Raw genomic sequence first — 18,428 nt, 5'->3', positions numbered from 1 at the left:
AATGCTTGTTTATAACACTACTGCTTTACTAGCAAAGGAAAGCTGAATGATCTTATTGCATTTTCTTCCAAGGTTTATTAAGAAAACAAAAAAAAAAAGGAAAGAAAAAAGTTGAAAGCTTGATATCTGAGACTAACATCTTCACGAATCTTTGGATAAAATTCTTCTAATGGGGGAAGCAGTCACATAATTAACACAAGGAAATAGCTTTAAATCTAAAAAACTGTCTAAACACTTGCATTGACGTTGAGGAACCTTTTGACCAACACAAATACACAAATTAGCGGTGAAAGGATGCAACTCTTAATCATTTTTTATTTCAACTCTATAAAAGTCTAGTAGGGATGGGTTGCTATAGAAGATCATTTTTCTATTACTAGAATTCTTTACAAAAATACACCATAGTTCAAGTTGATTTGTCTAACTTTGTGCAAGAGTTGAGACAAATACCTTTCAAATTATCCTAAAGGATAATTGTCCAAAATCTTTGCATACAAAATTATGAACAAATAAAGTTTAAAGGAAAGTGATAATATATACACCGTCAGTGCATATAAAATTTACTCATATTCTTTCGCAAATTCCTTTTTTTTTTAGTACCACATCATTTGACCTAAAAACAAATGATGAGGTTGTATACACTGTAAGAGAGCAGAAATTAGTTCCACAGAAGGATGAGGTTGTATTTGTCAGTCAGCAGAAGGTGCAAAAGACTTTGTAATAGTACTTCAGTTTTATTTCTTCGTCAATGAAATCAACAATGTCCATTCCAGCCGCGTTTTAACTCTATTCTTTTCCTTGTTAAATAATTCGACATCATTGCTTTTGCACGATGCTGCGGTAGTCACTCCTTTATCTTTATCCGACCAAAGGACCCACAGTTGAAAGAAGGTCCTGAAGGCTGATCACCCCACCATTTGCACAGTCTTCTTAATAGCTTCCATGATTTTGTATTCTAATTTCTAAGCAGGTGAGAGGCTGCTTCGTCTTTCAAACTCGCGTTGCTGCCTATCTTCCTGTCTTCAATTTCCATCATGTTTCTTGCTTTAGTTTCTTCTAATTTGTTAATTCTTTCTTTTTCTTTTTGACGCGGTTTTTCTTTTTGATAAATACTGCACCATATAGGATCAAAGTTCATCAGCTTATGAATCTATAACCTCCTCTTCCTTAACAGCTTCCATGATTTTGTATTGTAAGCAGGTAAGAGGCAGCTTCGTCTTTCAAACTCACGTTGCTGCATATCTTCTTGTCTTCAATTTCCATCATGTTTCTTGCTTTAGTTTCTTCTAATTGGTTAATTCTTTCTTTTTCTTTTTGATAAATACTGCACCATATAGCATCAAAGTTCATCAGCTTATGAATCTATAACCTACTCCTCCTTCTACCTTTCAAGATACAACAAGTGGACTGTCCTATAAACCAGAAGCCGCCTTCCCCTCATTCTTAAGTTAAAGAGAAAGACTGAAAATGGCAGAAGAAGTTCTCTCTTTTGTGCTGGATCAACTCTCAACTTTTCTGCGCGAGGAGGGACGACTATTGGGAGGGCTTCGGCAAGAGGTCCAGTTCATCAGGGACGAGTTGGGGCACATGAGAGCTTTCCTGAGAGAGGCAGAAGAAAAAGAAGAAGATGCTCAACCCAGGCTCCAAGAATGGATCAAGCAAGTGCGAGAGGCTGCTTATGACACTGAAGACATTCTTGATGAATTTGTAGCTCGCTTTGCTCGGCATCGCACAACAGGATTCTACGGCTCTGTTCGGAGAATATTCAGCTCCATCAAGAATTTGAGAGCTCGTCATCGAGTTGCTAGCGAAATACAAAGCATCAAGTCCAGAATCAATAGTATTTCTGAAGGTCATCAAAGATACCAATCCGAATATGGTATCTCTGCCCAAGCGTCCAGCTCACTTTCTGCTGTGAACAACACAACATGGCGCTATAGCAGAGATGACGCACTGCTTGTGGAAGAAGCTAAATTAGTTGGCATTGACCAGCCCAAGAAGCATCTAATTTCTCAGCTCCTCCGAGGGGATGATTACCAACTAAAAGTTGTTTCAGTGGTTGGTATGGGAGGACTTGGCAAAACTACCCTGGTGAAAAGAGTCCACGAGGATCCTGAAGTCAGAAAGCATTTCCCAGTTCGTGCTTGGGTAACTGTCTCTCAGACATGTGACTTTCAGTACCTCCTCAAAGACTTGATTCGGCAGTTACACAAGGAGGGGAAGAAACCAGTCCCACAATCGATCGAGTCTTCGAATACCACCGAGCTGAAAGAAATTATCAAAGATTTTCTTCAACAAGCTGGAAGGTATGCAATTGTTTTTGACGATGTATGGGACGTGGAATTTTGGAATACCATCAAATTTGCACTGCCCGAGAGTAGCCACGGCAACCGTGTCCTGCTAACAACTCGAAGAGCTGATGTAGCCTCTGCCTCTTGCATTGAATCTCGGCGTTTTGTCTACAGAATGAAGCCACTCTCTGTAAAGGATTCGAGGACCCTGTTTTACAACAAGATCTTTAATGGTGGTAATTGCCCTGGCCATTTGATGGATGTTGCCAAAGGTATATTGGACAAATGTGAGGGCTTGCCCCTTGCAATCCTTGCAATCAGCGGGCTTTTGGCTTCGAAAGATGTAAACAGAATAGACGAATGGGAGATGGTTCGACGCAGCCTTGGGGGTGAATTAGAAGGCACGGGTAAGCTGGACAGAGTAAAAAAGATACTGTCTCTCAGTTATAGCGACCTGCCTTGGCATCTCAAGATATGTCTGTTGTACACAAGCATTTATCCAGAGGATTACAAAATAGGGTGCCTAAGACTTGTTAACTTATGGATTGCTGAGAGGTTTGTAGAATGGAGAGAAGGAATGAGTATTGAAGATGTAGCCTGGGGTTATTTTATTGAACTCGTCAGTAGAAGTCTGATTCAAGTGACGGGCGTGTTTTATGAAGGATCACCCGACACTTGTCGAATTCATGACCTATTGAGAGAAGTTATTCTTCTCAAGTCAAGGGAACAAAACATGGTCACAACTACTACTGGACAATCAATGATGTGGCCGTCCGACAAGGTACGCCGTCTAATAGTCCATAGTAGCAGCAGTAACAACACCCAACACCTCCAGCAAATGCAAAATTATTGCTTTGATCACCTTCGGTCGTTCGTTAGAATTGGATCCACTAATCCGCTGCTATACAAAATGTTGTTATATGATGTTTTAAGGAGTAGCAAGTTGTTAAAGGTTTTGGATTTGAGAGGTCAAAAGAAACAGAAGGAAATACCAAATGAGATTTTTAAGATGTTTCATCTCAAGCATCTGGACCTATATGGTACAGGAGTGGAGAGAGTCCCAAAAGCCATTGGAAAGCTTCAACATTTGGAGTATCTGAATTTGGGAAAAACTGGAGTTAGGGAATTACCCATGGAAATCCTAAAGCTGCAAAAACTTCGGTTTCTCGAAGTATATCAACAAGTCGATTCTTCAGATGATAATTATGGATTTCACGGATTTAAAGCTCCATCCAATATGGGAGGGCTTCTTGCCCTAGAAATATTAAGTTACATAGATGCTAGTAGTGGATCTATAATCATTAAAGAGGTAGGAAAGCTGACCCAATTAAGAGAATTACGTATTACTAAGTTAAGAAGAGAAGATGGAAAGGAGCTCTGCTCCTCCCTTGCCAACCTCACCCGTCTTCGGGAATTAAGCATTGCTTCAATTGGAAAAGGTGATGATCATGAGATAATCGATCTAAATCATCATCCTCCTTCCCTTTCTTCTTCTTCGTTTCTTCAATCTCTTCGTATGCTGATTTTGCGTGGCCGCTTAGAAAAAATGCCACAGTGGGTAGCTCGTCTTCGCGGCTTGGTAAGAATAGATTTGAATTGGAGCAGGTTAAGGGGTGAGGAGGATCCGCTTGAATCCCTCCAACATTTGCCCAATTTGCATCATATTAACTTCTGTGGATCTTACCAGGGAGAAGGGTTGTGCTTCAAGGCTGGAGGGTTCCTAAAGCTGAAGTCGATGCACTTAAAGAGAATGGAAGGGTTGAGATGGATGAGAGTGGAGGAGGGTGCATTGCCTCGTCTCCAAAAACTATTTCTGCAACAACTTCCATTGCTAGAGGAGTTACCTTTGGGTATTCAGCACTTGAGCAATCTTCAACGGCTGTCTCTGTATGAGACGAGTTCTCATTTGAGAGAGAAGGTGTTAGAGAATCAGGAGGAGGAAAGTGAAGATTACAGAGGGATCGCACACATTCCTGAAGTTCTCATTGGGTACTATACAGATGATAGGAAATGGAGAGACCGCTGCTGTGGGAGGACGAGAAGAAAACACAGCAGCCGCCGTGGCTTCCCGTTCTCTAGTTTGTGGACAACACTGCCTTCTCTTCTTTTGTTTTTATTTTTTATTAGTAATTTTCTTCCCCTTCTGTGTCTTACCTTCTTATTTATTGTATGTATTGTGTATAATGCTTGCTGTTGTCAATGTACTGTATACTATTACTTTTTTTATCTTTTCTATAATTGATTTAACAAACGATCAATTTTAAATTTTGGTTAGAGATAATACATAAACCCAATTTATCCTCACTTCTGCTTGTACAAACCTACATTAATATGGTTTGTCTAGTAAATATAGACATCCACCAAGTTTATTATGCGACTCTTTTCACGTGATAGGTATCCTCCAATCTGCTCTTTCCTTGCACATATGATCATTCATCATTGACTAGTACAATTACTTTGTGCTAATAAGCCTACAATGTGTATAATTCTTAAATATTTGTACATTGAAAAAGTTCTATATCATTTTGTCGAAAAAGCATTAACATAATCTATACACCTACAATTCATGTAAAAAAGAATAAATTACATATAATCCCCCTATAATTTTCTTCAATGCCACATAACACCTCTAAAGTTTCATAATAGTTATATAACCTTTATGTGATTTTATGTGAAGTAGAAAATGGAAGGAATGCACCATTGATTAGGTGATTAAACTAAATGCGCTCCCAAACACTTGTGTGATGGAATCATAAAATCCACTTAACCATCTGTGATTTAAATAAATACGCATTTTACCTCATTGTAATTGTTACATTAATCCACATAATTTCCCTGCGGTTTTATCCAAGGTGGTTAAACATTTATTCGCTTTATCATTTAAGTAAAGACATTATTAGTATTTGAAATAATGATGTTACAGAGGTTATTTTTCATAAAGTTTACACTGAACCTAAGGGAGATATTTTGTAATGTTATAGTGATTATATGACAATGAGTGAAACCATAGAAGATTACACTTAATTTACCCTAAAATAAGGGTACTTAAAGTTAAGGGTGGCAACAACGACAGATGCCCGCAAGAGTAGAAATGGCGCGGGGGATGGGACAGGGCGAGGGGAGAAAATTTTCCCCTACGTTAAAACGGGGCTGGGGGCTGGGCAACATACACCCACCCCATCCCTCGCATGCGAAAAAAATTATATATATATTTAAATTTATAGATGTATATATAATACATATATATACATAATATAATAATTTAGCTATAATCCAATTCTTTATATTTAATAATATAATTAATAACATAAATGTGTAGTTTTGGTCCCTAAAATTTTTGCAAGAGCAAATCTGGTCCCTAATATATCCATTTTAAAAATAGATTTAGGACATTTGAAGAATTTTTTTTCAATTACTAACATCATTTAGTCATGTCTAATTATGTGTCCATTAAATTACATTTCAAAACAAAGAAGCAAAATAGTAGCTAACTTTAAACAACAAAATTAAGAACTAATAATTCATATGCTAACTAATTAACTAATAAAAATTGAAAATTTTTTAACTAAAATTAGTTGAAGCACCCAATTCATTGATATAGAACTTATTTGTACACTCTATCCTGACTATGCCAAGCACAAAATCGTGACATTTACTTTTTCATATAGATTAACAAATTTTCTTTCTTTTTTTTTTCTCTTGATTAATTAGCTACCGACATGGCATCATGTAAACTGGTCTTATTATTGAAGAGTACTCGCTATTTTACTTCTTTTTTAAGATATTTAAAATTAATAAGCATGTAATCACACGTAACAGATTCTATGTCAATCGTCCTAAATTTGCTTCAAAATGATAACATAGGGGACCAAATTTGTTCCTACCCATATTTTAGGGGCTAAAATTACACACGTGCTAAACATTGAGAATCAAATTTGCAATTTTCAAAATTTTAATGACTAAAACTGCATAAAGGCAAAATATTAGAGACCAAATCTGTATTTTCCCTTTATTTACTAAAACATAATTTCCCTGCAGTTTTATCCAAGGTGGTTAAACATTTTATTCATTAAACACATAAAAATCTTTTTTTTTTTTTATCAGGATACATTCTAGCTAACTATAGTCGATATTTATTTAGTCCTTGCACATATGTAGCCAGATTTTCCCACATATTAATTATTCTTGCATAGGTAAAACTACAAAAGGACAGATTCATTTGTAAGCTCCGGCTTCCGCTAACCAAACTCCCATTTAGTTCCACATATATCATTACAATGAGGTAAACAGTAAGACCCCATAATACCAAATGCTGAGATGATATGGGAAATCAGAACAAAAATCATGATATTGGATGAAGCGATTTGGGAAAACCTTGGTAGGTTGAAAATTTAATTCAACGATTTAAAGGTGAATATAATCTAGCCAACAAAAAAGAGACAAAATTTGAGAGAAAAAAGAAGGAAAATAGAAACACAAAATTATGATTTGACTTTGTCGAGTGTATCTAATTTTTGTGACATTACAATTAACTGAAAGACTAATTAGATATGATAAGATGGTGGAAATCGGATTTGGCTCAGGAGATCAATTGTCTTATGCTGGGCATAGAAATAAGCCACGACACGATTGAGTGGTTCAGCAATTCCAACGAATTTTGTAATCCTTAATTGTAAAGAAATTTGATTCCCTTTTAATGTACTGCTTATCATTTTCTGCTATTCGTTTTTTGCTAAATTTACATGCTGTTCACAGACCTCTTAAATCAATGTAGTCTCACATTTTGTTCCCAAGGTTTCTTTGATATTCCATCCATTTTTATTACAAATACTAATTGGGCAGCAGAAATTATTGAATGTTAAGGAAATAAAAAAGAACTAAAACATGATGTTTATGTAGGAGAAATAGTAATATAATAAAAAGTGGGACAGAGAGTGGCACAGAATATGAGACAGAAGATCCGTTGCGCTTTTCTGTGTATTAGGTATACCACAGGTGATTTTTTTTGTTTTTAGCCCAATTTTTTACTTAATACTAATATATGCGTACTAAAAACGTGCTCTTTAAGAGATTCATAATACTTTTTAAGAGACTCATAGTACCAATTTATTATGCTTTGTTTCATGTTTGAAGTACTCTTTAAACTTGGATATTTCACAAATAAAATTTGTTCTTCTTTTTTTGATGAATAAAAAAGTAATAAATCTTTCATTTTTGTAACTGCTAGCATATTTGATATTGTTTATTGATGAAATGCAATGCAATTTGTCCATTTATTAGAGAGGAGTGTAATTGTGGCATCACAAAAGCTAATTAGACTATTAACCACTAAGATTCACCATATTCTTTTATAATAAATAAAATTTGTTGTTCTTTTTTCGATTTAATACCCCGCAACTCATGGGAATGTTTTTCATTCTTGCAAGTGTTGGCATAATTGATATTAATTGTTGATGTAATGCAAGTAATTGGTCATTCTTTTGTTGGTTTTTTTGGGCAAATATGAATCTTTATTGATAAAGGATTAAGCGAGTACAGGAATCAAACAATTCCTACTTACATAAATCCTATCACTATTATAGTAATGCAAACTCAATCTTGCTGGAAACACACATGAGACAATCCGAACTCCATACTTAGCTCCCAATTGGCTTTGGTCAGTGGGACTCCTCTCCAACTCACAACAGTAGTATTCCTAACTGATTCAAGGACCATACACACAATGGTCACAGCAAAGATACATTTCCGTTGAAATATGATTTGGTTCCTTGCGCATCATATCTGATAAATTGCAGTTGAAAACACCAACCTTCTGATTTGACCAATAAATGAGTTTGAGTTGCAGTTATCACAATACCATTTTAACTCAGCATCCCAAGGTAATCTGCTCTTAACTATTGCACACAACTACTGTGGCTTCTGCCTACTGTATTGGATAGAGCGCAATCAAAGAAAATATGCCTCATAGACTCAGCACTATTACATACGACACACTGATCTGACTCCAAAGCCACTCCCCAGGCTTTTAAACAGTCTCTGGTAGGTAATCTTCCTCTACAAAGCATCCAAGCAATGAAAGAGTAACGTGGTACGGTACGTCTCCCCTATACCAGCTTGTACCATGGCACTGGAGCTCCACAAACTCTCAGTTTTGACATTGCTGACTGGACTGTAAATTGGCCTGAAGCAGTACCGTACCAGTATACTTCATCAGCAACATGTGTGTTAGGCAAAAATAAATGCGGGGTCCTCCGTATTAGTTTCTTTATCTCCCCTGTTCTTCTTCTCCCTTGGGGCCATTTCCACATACTCCCCTGAATACAGCTAGAGACTCTTGAAGCTTTTGTAAGTCCAAAGTTGAGTAACAAATTTTCAGAAAAATATTTATATAAAGGACCAATAGGGTGCCAGTAGTCATACCAGAAATATGCATCTGCACCATTTCCAATCAAATGTCTAATGAAAGGCTGAGCTTCTTCCCAACAACAATATTCTCCCCCATACCCAAGAACCATTAACAGGAATCTTTGCTGCCCAAAAGGAACACCCTTTCAAGTTGTTGTTTTGAACCCATTTAACCCAAAAAGTATCCTTTTTCCAGCAAACATGCCATATTTGCTTCATGATTAGACATTTGTTCCAAAGTTCTAAATCAAACAGAATCATCAATCATCCAAATATATTCTCAATTCATGCCATTTGATGATTGAATCCTTAATCCTACAAAAACATGAAGTTTTCACCATAAAAATTCATAGAAATGTAATTTTTCACACTTAAACCATAAAATGCATATTTTCACTAGATTCCTAGTTAATTAGTTATAAAAGTAGTTAAAACACGCCAAAACTAAATAATGAAACACATTTAAAACACGTAAAATATACTCTTGTCACTTCCAGATTGCAATAGCACCAAAGGATTAGGAAAAGACCACCTTCACGTGCCAGTTTGAAACTTTTGCCTACAGACGGATGCCTTTTAGGTTGTGTAACGCTCCAACTACCTTTCAGAGATGTATGGTATGTATCTTCTCTGAATATGTCGAGAAAATTATGGAGGTGTTCATGGATGACTTTAGCGTTTATGGAGATAGTTTTGATAATTGGCTAAAAAATTCGATTTTGATCTTAAAAAGGTGTATTGAAACTAACTTGGTGATTAATTAAAAAATATCATTTTATGGTTGAGTACAAGATAGTTTTAGACCATGTAGTGTCATCCAAGGGAATCGAAATTGATAAAGCTAAGATAGATCTTGTGTCTGCTTTACCTTATCCCGTAAATATGCGGGAAGTGCGTTCTTTCTTGGGTCATGTAGGATTCTATCAGAGATTCATAAAGAATTTTTTTCAAAATTGGAACACCTCTGTTTAAGCTCTTATAGAAAGATGTGAGTTTTGAATTTGATAAAAATTGTAAGAAGGCGTTCGACAAGTTGAAGAAGCTTCTTGCTTTACCTCCCATCATTCAACCCCCAGATTGGAACTTCTCATTTGAGCTCATGTGCGACACCAGTGATTATGCCGTGATAGCAGTATTGGATCAAAAAGTTAGCAAAGCAACCCATGCCATTTACTACGCTTCCAAGGCCTTAAATGGAGCTCGATTGAATTATTCGACCATTGAGAAAGAACTCTCAACTGTTGTATTTGCTCTTGAAAAGTTTAGGTCTTATTTGTTAGGTCCTAAAGTTGTTGTTTATTCTGATCATACAGCGTTGCGGTATTTGCTAACCAAGGTTGATTCGATGGATTTTTCTCTTACAAGAATTTGATCTTGAAATTAAGGATAAGAAAAGAGCAGAAAATCCAGTTGTCGATCATTTGAGTCGTTTATCTATTGTCAAGAAGGATCTTCCATTAAGAGAAGCTTTCCCTAATGAGCACTTACTCTCTATGAACTTATTTTCTCCTTGGTTTACTGATATTGTAAATTATCTTGTGACCAACCAATTTCCTGCAAGTTGGTCGAAAGCTAAGAAGGACAAACTAAGGAGTGATGCTAAATACTACATCTGGGATGATCCTTATCTTTGGAAGCAATGTGTTGATTAAGTACTAAGAAGGTGTATTGCCGAGAGTGAGTTTAATTTTTTACTAACTTTCTGTCATTCTTTTGCATGTGGTGGCCATTTTGAAACAAAAAGGACAGCGCATAAATTATTGAATGGATTCTTTTGGCCTACATTATTAAAGGATGCGTATTCATTCTGTAAGTCATGTGATAGATGTCAGAGGGTAGGTAATATCTCTTGTAAGGATCAAATGCCTCAGACTCCAATGATTTTTTATGAGATTTTTGATATATGGGGTATCGATTTTATGGGTCCCTTTACATCATCTTTTGATTTTCTTTACATTTTGCTTACAGTAGATTATGTTTCTAAGTGGGTGGAAGCGAAAGTCACCCGAATTAATGATTCTAAAATGGTTGCAAATTTTGTAAAGTCTAACATTTTTGCGGCCCATTGTTGGTGATAGAAGAAAGCACTTCTGTAATAAGACAATTGCTGCAGTGTTCAGGAAATATAATGTCTTTCATAAGGTTTCAACATCTTACCATCCTCAAATAAATGGCCAAGCGGAGGTCTCAAACAAAGAAATCAAATTACTTTTGGAGAAAATGGTTCGTCCAGATAGGAAGGATTGGAGTGTGCATTTAGAAGATACATCATGGGCTTATAGGATGTGTATAAAACACCTATTGGGATGTCTCCTTATAGGTTGATTTTTGTAATCAAGAAAACTGCAATTGCAAGAGTTGGAAGAGTTGTGTACTGAAGCATATGAGAATGAAGTGATTTATAAGTAGAAGAGTAAAGTTTTTCATGACTAGCACGTCACCCAGAAGACATTTGTAGTTGGATAGAAAGTTCTACTTTACCACTCTAAGCTCAAGTTTTTTCTAGGTAAATTGCATTCTCGTTGGATGGATCCTTTGTTATCACTAATGTTTTCCATTATGATGCAGTGGAAATTCAAAACTTGAAGACGGATAAGAAATTCGTGATGAATGAGTATCACCTCGAACCCTACTATGAATATTTTCTAATTGAAAATGTGAAGATGGTGTGCCTCGAGGACCCAATCTATTCGAGTTAAAAACGTTTGGCCATGTCTACCCAAAGATATTAAAGAAAAGCGCTTATTGAGAGGCAAAACTAATTCTTTTTCTATTGACTATTCATTTTTATTATGTGTTTTATTATCTTTATCCTAGGTTTTACATAGTTGGTAGGTTTAATTGTAGTTTTTGATAATTAGCAGACGTCCACCCAACAAGACATGAATGCGTCTTGAGGGCACATGCTAAGGTGTAATTAACCAACTCCACAGTCACAAGACTCTCGACCAATATGATGAGTCTACATCTTGTTGATGAAGAGTTCATATTCTAATTTCAAAAATTTCAGCGAATGACAAGGCAACAAGAGGGTACGCCCTAAAGAGGAATTATTCAATCTCAACATCATAAGACTTTTGACCCACATGACATGCCCATGTCTTGTTCCACCAAGGGAGGGCAAAAAAAACTCCGTTTTCTTTCTATCTTTCTTCTCTTTTCTTTCTCTTTTTCTTTCCTCTTTCTTCTTTCTTTCTCCGCCAGCCGCCCCTTAGTTTCTTCTCCAACTGCGCCGACCAAGCATTGCCTACTGTTCGAAGTCGCCGTCCACCGCCATCCCTTTCACCGTAACTTGACCGCCGCTGCTACGTTGCCACCGCTCGCGCCGCTGCCGTTTGCTATTTCTTCTCCCCCCCCGAGACAATCACGTGCCACGTCGCTGACAATTCAGTCACATCTCCATCCGCTGTACGAAACAGAAACGAGCCGTCACCTGTCGCCATCGTCTGCCGTTCGAAGTCACCATTCCCCGTCACCCATCCCTGACTTTTGCTAACCCCATCTCCATTATCCTTGTTCCCCTTATAAATTTCTTCACTAGGGTCACCACTCCAAGGTTATTCAACTTTCTAATTGCTAGGCTATTTCAATTGTACGATTTGTACTGCCATATATAATTTGGGCTATTATTGCTATAGCTAATTTGGAATTTTGGTCTGGTTATGGTGCTCTGATGTCTTTCTTCCTCGCCTGATTGATTTTGCTACTGGGCTTTACTCTGCACTTTACATTTTTGTTTGCGATTGCTGGTGATTGGGAAAATTGGTGTTGTTTGGTGATTAGTGGATGCATGAACTTTACTAAATGCACTTGAAGTGCGATTTCCTTACTACGATTGTCCTTTTGCATAGGAGTTCACTGTGCTTGTAATTTCTTTGACTATTGGTTACTAATTGTGTTGATTTTGCTATTGCTTAATTGGATATTGCCATTGAGTCCTCTACACTGCCTTCGTGACTTATATTGGGTGTTGTTGCTATATTTCTGGTCTTTATTAATTGAAAGGGGACCAAGGTCTCGATTCTTCACTGATACTATTTGTTTTGGACCTGTTTGGCTGTCCTCAGCGGTTAGGGGTCACTTGGGATGTGTATTTAACCAGTGAATTTGGCACTTGTCAACTATCATTGTTAATTGCTGATTGCCTGTTGCCTACATGGAGAAAAAAAATGACTACAAAATCTAGGACACCTAGGTCTCAATCCACCGCCAACTCCCAACCAACTATTCCCGCTAGTGACCCTTCACACCATCCCTCCTCTTCGGGTAAATGGGCATGCTTAGGTAGAGACAAGGGTGTTCACCTCTCCTCACCTTCTCACTTTGGGGGTCATTTGAATTTCACCAGAGCCGCTGACAAGTAACGGTATTCTACTTGTTGTGAATGGCGGATTATCCCTTGCAAACATCTTGACCCTTTTATTATGGCTATTTTAGGCATTAGGGATAATGTTGAGAAGATGTTCACGGTGGCGTGCCTATGCTGTGATTCAATGCTGTGCTTTTGTGGAGTTAGTTAGGGAATTTTATGTCACTTTCGAATTTGACCTTCCCACCAATACTCTGTCACCACCCCTAATTTCATTCGATGAAAACTGATGGGCCAACAATTTAACTTTTCCATTACCCAGTTTAATTTGGTCTTTGGGTTCATTGATGATGAGTATTCCAATTCCAGGGAGTATGTTGAGAGTGTCTATGATTATGTAGAGCCCTTCTTCTCATTCCAAACTAAAATCTGGAAGAATGCATCTGTCGACGGAGCCCGTTATGACCCTAGTCAGTTCAAGAGTTCCTATCTCAAGGATCTGAGTGCCCGTTATGTTCAGCGTTTCTTAACTTATAGTTATTCAAGTAGGAGGGATAGTTCGGGGAGCTTTCCCAAACCTAAATTCTTTTTTATTTGGTGCATGCAAAATAATATCAAAGTTAATTTGGGGTATTGGTTGGCATCTCAATTCAAAACTGTCTTGACTAAGAGAAACAAACCTCTAATCCTTTGCTTGTATATTACTCATTTGGCAGTTCACTTAGGTGTTCTTGATTTATCTATCCATGATTTGCATGTAGCTTGTCAAATGGATCCTTTGGATGTGGTTTGCCTAGAAAAAATTGGTGTCGTGGAGCAGGTTAATAACATATATTAGTTTATTCCACCGGGACCCACTAGTGTACCCATTCATCATCCTTTTGGGCATGCTGGTCCCTTCACTACTTCAGGGAGAGCTGAGGACGAGCCTAGACCCTCTATCTCCGCAGTCGTCGTTGGATGTTGAGTTGAGACATCTCCAAGTACAGGTTCACCATATCGATGAGCGGGTGACCAATCTTGCACTTCATATGTTCCAGATGTCCAGAATTTTGCGGCATTCTTCCATCATGTGAGTTCCATGCCGTCGTTCCCATCTATTCCATAGCTGTTCGGAGTCCCCCTCTGCGGTATTCAAGGAAGTCTTGTTATTCCTTCTCTTTCTTTTTGCTCTTTCTTGTTACATTGAGGACAATGTAATGATTAGGTGTGGGGGGATGATAGTGTAGTAGGTATTGTTCATTTTAGGTGTTTTTATCCTCTTATTTTCACTTTTGGACAATTCTATAGTTGTTTGTGATCAACAATGGTTAGATGGCTCAAACTTTTCTATTGCTAAGTTTTCTTATGAGTCGAGGCTAATATGGGATGTCTGAGCATATCTCTTTGGTGAATAATGAAAATTTTGTGACTTTTGCGATTCTTGACTAACTTGTTTAGGCAGTGAAAATATTTTTTGGCATTTACTATGTAAATTGGCCAACTATTAACCTTAGTTTTCCATGTTTGAAAAATAAAGAAAGTTTTCTGAAAGTTTTCTTTATATATTTATTTTACTGTTCATTTTGGATGTTGTTTGAATGTTGTTCGGCTGTACTCCGCTAGTGTCGTCACTTAGCAACCGGGAGGTTTCACCAAAAGCGTCGACTTTTGCGTCAAAAAGTAGCGATGTCTATGAGTATGTTGTCCTAAGGCGATGACAAGTTGACTAATTAGGCTCCTTCATTTGGTAGATGTTAGAGTTCGCATCAAAAGACTTGAGTGGCTGAGGACTAAGCCCACTTCACAAAAAAAAACAAAAAAACAAAGAATGAAAATGAGAATTGTGAAAAATGAAAAATGTACCTGCTGATCCATAGGGTTAATATTGAGATTTTGGTTAAAAGTTGAACCGTTTACTGATAAATGCCTATTTAATATTCTAACTCCTTAGATTAGTTAGCCATGAGTTGGACGAGTCTTTGATTTTACAAACTAACCAAAGAATATGTCTTGGAACTTAGCCACTAAGACTTGATGTGGGATAATTGCATCTTGGCAATAGATGGTTTGAGTGATGACCATTGTTTGAGTTTATTTGCTGAATTGTTGTTCTCATGCTTGAGGATAAGCATGGACCAGGTGTGGGAGGAATTGATAGGGTGAAATTTGGTATTAAATTTATGATTAATTTCTCCTTTATACTTGCCAAATATTGTTTTAATTGTCGGATTATGCTAATATTTAGTTAATTGTGCTAATTGTAGGGAATTATATGAGATGTGATCAAAAGAAGCAATTTTCTAGCATTGTAAGAGTTAATTTGATGGTGGCGCGTTCGGGGCCTATTTCCAAGTCCAAGTCAAACTCAGGGCAGTTTTTGGAGGAAGATTTTGAAGACTTTAATTTTTATTATTAGTTCTAATATTGGATTAGGGAACTTGGAATATTATCTTTAGTAGTTACCTTTTTCTATTTAGGAAACATGTTGTGTTATTGGTAGTTGATACCGAATAGGAAACAAAAAGCAAAAGAAAAGCATGGACCCGTTTGATTAGGAGTTGGCCAGCAACAATTTCGCGTTGTGACTCTTTGGAGCATTAGCAGACGGTCATCGCTTGTCTCTTTCTTTTTCTTCTTGTTTTCCGTTCACTTTTGAAAAAAAAAATCATAAGCAATTATTACCAATGAAGTCTTGTGGATTTCACTCAATGATGCGCGGTTAAATCACTTTCTAACCTGAGGATAGCTTGAAAACTTTATTCTACAAACTGTGACTTTGAATCGATTACACTATTTCTTTTATTTGTTGATATTTATTCGTTCTTTGGTTTTAATATACATGATTATTGTGTTATTCGAATGTCAAAGGGCCCGGTATTTGAATTGACTTGATAGTCGATTGCTAATTGAAGCGATTTAATCCGTAGTTGTGTTAGATTGCTTTAACCCTGGTAGCAACTATAGTATAACTAGGTTGTGTTAGGAGAACAAATAATCTAAGTTAAAGAGGCCCTTGTAATGTGTTGACTAGTTAGAATTAGACTCATCTAATTATTCATGCAATTTTGAAATTAAACTTCTATGATTGTACTTAGAGTTGTTTTCTGATTAGAAAAATAGTCAATTGTCATATCTTGACTATTGACAAAATTAGGAAGAGTTGGCTTTTATGCTAGAACTAATTATTGAATTCATCCTTGCATCTATGATCGGTTTATGAACTTTATTTGACAGCTATTCCTCTAGCTAGAGTCTTGCTATTATTGATTCACTTTTTTTTTTATCTCAGCTAGAAAAATCTCTGTGAAAACGATCCTGCTCATCACTATATAAAGTTTTATATTTGTCTCGAGTAGGTAATTATTATTGCATAGATTCGACATTTGTCAAAATCGACAACTAATATCCCTATATTCGATAAACGATCTGTATACTTCAAAAAACAAGGTATTTATGTTTTATTAAAATTTGGTGCATGGTATAACCTCGTCACATTTTCAATTCAGAATCCCTAGCTCGAAACCAGGCCTTGCAAGAACCGGTTTTGCTTTGTCAAAAGTTTCAATTCACTTCAAAACCGGCCTGCCAAGAATCCCCAACTCCAACCGGTTCTTGTCAAGAACCAGTTTCTTCCCTTGTTTTGCAAACCAAAGTTTCATTCTCGAATATTTCTGGTTTTCTTTATTTTATCATCATTTGTACTTCATGTTGACTTTCCAAATGTGCTTTAATCATCAAGAATTATTCAATTAACTTCTTGCTTGCCTTTATTTGATGATTTAATCATTAAAACCTACAAGAATATGAAGTTTTCACCACTCTTTAGTGCCATAAAAATGCAACTTTCTCATTTTAACCACAAAATACAACTTTTGACTATAAATCTAATTATTTAATTTTGAATTACCTAGAAACACACTAAAACACATATAAATGACTACACAAAATGTACATAAAATAAATATTGTGGACATAACATTCCTGTTATATAAATGTGGGCAAATCATCATGGACAAAGACAAGGAAATTTTGTTAACCCAAATATTCAAAATCAATCATCCTCATTCATGGTGGATGCGTCCATACTTTTATACTTAGGTTCAAGTCGATTGTGGGGAAAGGTTTGACTTGCACACTAATGCTTCTCGCGGTTATGAAACTTAGATAAGTATTCACAGATACAAATCACCTCCGACAAATTTTCTTACATGCTAATTGTGGTCAGACATCAACTTTTGTGATTTTTTTAAAGGAAAACATTAATAAAGAACAAGATGTATGGTTGCTGCTTGTTAATGTGATCGAATTTAATATCAATGACTGTTTTTAGAATTTTTTGTGAGAAATTTCATGGGTCGCCTCCTTGTCACGCACTTAATAAGAAATATATCGCAGCAATATTATTCTAAACCATTTGTGTAGAAAAAACAGTTCAAACAAAGACCAAAGAAGCTGAGTTAGACAACAGACTGCCTGGTCAATACACGCTACTCTACGCCCCATCACTCCAAAATTGATTATCAACATTCGTAAAGATGTCAAACTCTTGGGGAATCCATGGAGAAGGTAAAGCGGGGGAAGTCACTTTGAAGGTATACCCAAAATCCAAATTTTCCTACAAGCACTTTCCATATGTGCACAAATGAAAACTGAATGATTTAGAAAAGATTCTAAATCCAATTTTGAATGTCTATTCAGCTTTTGCATAAAATGTAACTCCCAAAAAAAAAAGGAGGACGAATTTTCTACAATTTCTTCTTGACGGAGGCAGTGGTTTAGGATGAAACTGAAAAATAATAATATTTCTTATAGTTGCCTGAATTGTTAATGCTATCTATGCATCATTGTTTTTGTTGCACATTTTGGGTGTACTTCTTGGATAATTGTTTTGGCATTTGGTGGGGTTGACAATAGTTCCTTGGTTCTTCTGCCACTTGTGGAGAATGCCATAATGCGAAGAATATAGAATTTGGTACTTTTCTAACTTTTTTTTTACACTCTTCGAACTTTTATTTTGGTGCTTTTCCAGTTGTTTCCACAAGCTGCTTGCAGAGAAGATCATCTAGTCTATACATGTGGAATCTGCTAAGGAGAATGGTGGCCTTTGTGATCAAGACAGCATCACATAGAGAATGTTTTTCTAACCCAATTTCCAGATTCTGAAGAAGCTTGAACCTGGTCAGAATTATATAGCAGATGAAAAAATGAGAATATTATATACCATAGATGTCTAAAGCAGTAGATACCGATCCAGTATAATCTACGCTCCCTCCACTCGTATCCCTTTCTATCTTCGAATTGCAACATCAAACCGCTAAGATTAAAAGGAATATTGTGTTAGGGTGGTTATCTAAATTTAACCATTGGTGAAAACCATCACCTTTAAACCCAAAATCTATATGACGATTATTAAGAAATAAATTGACTATAAAATAGCGGAA

At 36.5% G+C, this 18,428-nt stretch overlaps 1 protein-coding gene across 1 annotated transcript; it reads left to right on the top strand.

The window, feature by feature from the left end:
* Positions 1-1,467: 1,467 nt before the first annotated feature.
* LOC113779475 (disease resistance protein RPM1-like) lies at positions 1,468-14,081 on the top strand. The gene is made up of 5 exons (XM_027325056.1): positions 1,468-4,369; positions 13,134-13,207; positions 13,328-13,550; positions 13,767-13,825; positions 13,917-14,081. Exons 1-5 carry the CDS (start codon positions 1,468-1,470, stop codon positions 14,079-14,081), a joined length of 3,423 nt encoding a protein of 1,140 aa, XP_027180857.1.
* The last annotated feature ends 4,347 nt before the right edge of the window (positions 14,082-18,428 follow it).

Source organism: Coffea eugenioides, chromosome 8 (genome assembly GCF_003713205.1).
Source record: "Coffea eugenioides isolate CCC68of chromosome 8, Ceug_1.0, whole genome shotgun sequence".
NCBI classification, from domain to species: Eukaryota; Viridiplantae; Streptophyta; class Magnoliopsida; order Gentianales; family Rubiaceae; genus Coffea; species Coffea eugenioides.
Note: the sequence above shows the minus strand (reverse complement) of the source record. Positions and strands in the feature narration are given on the sequence as shown.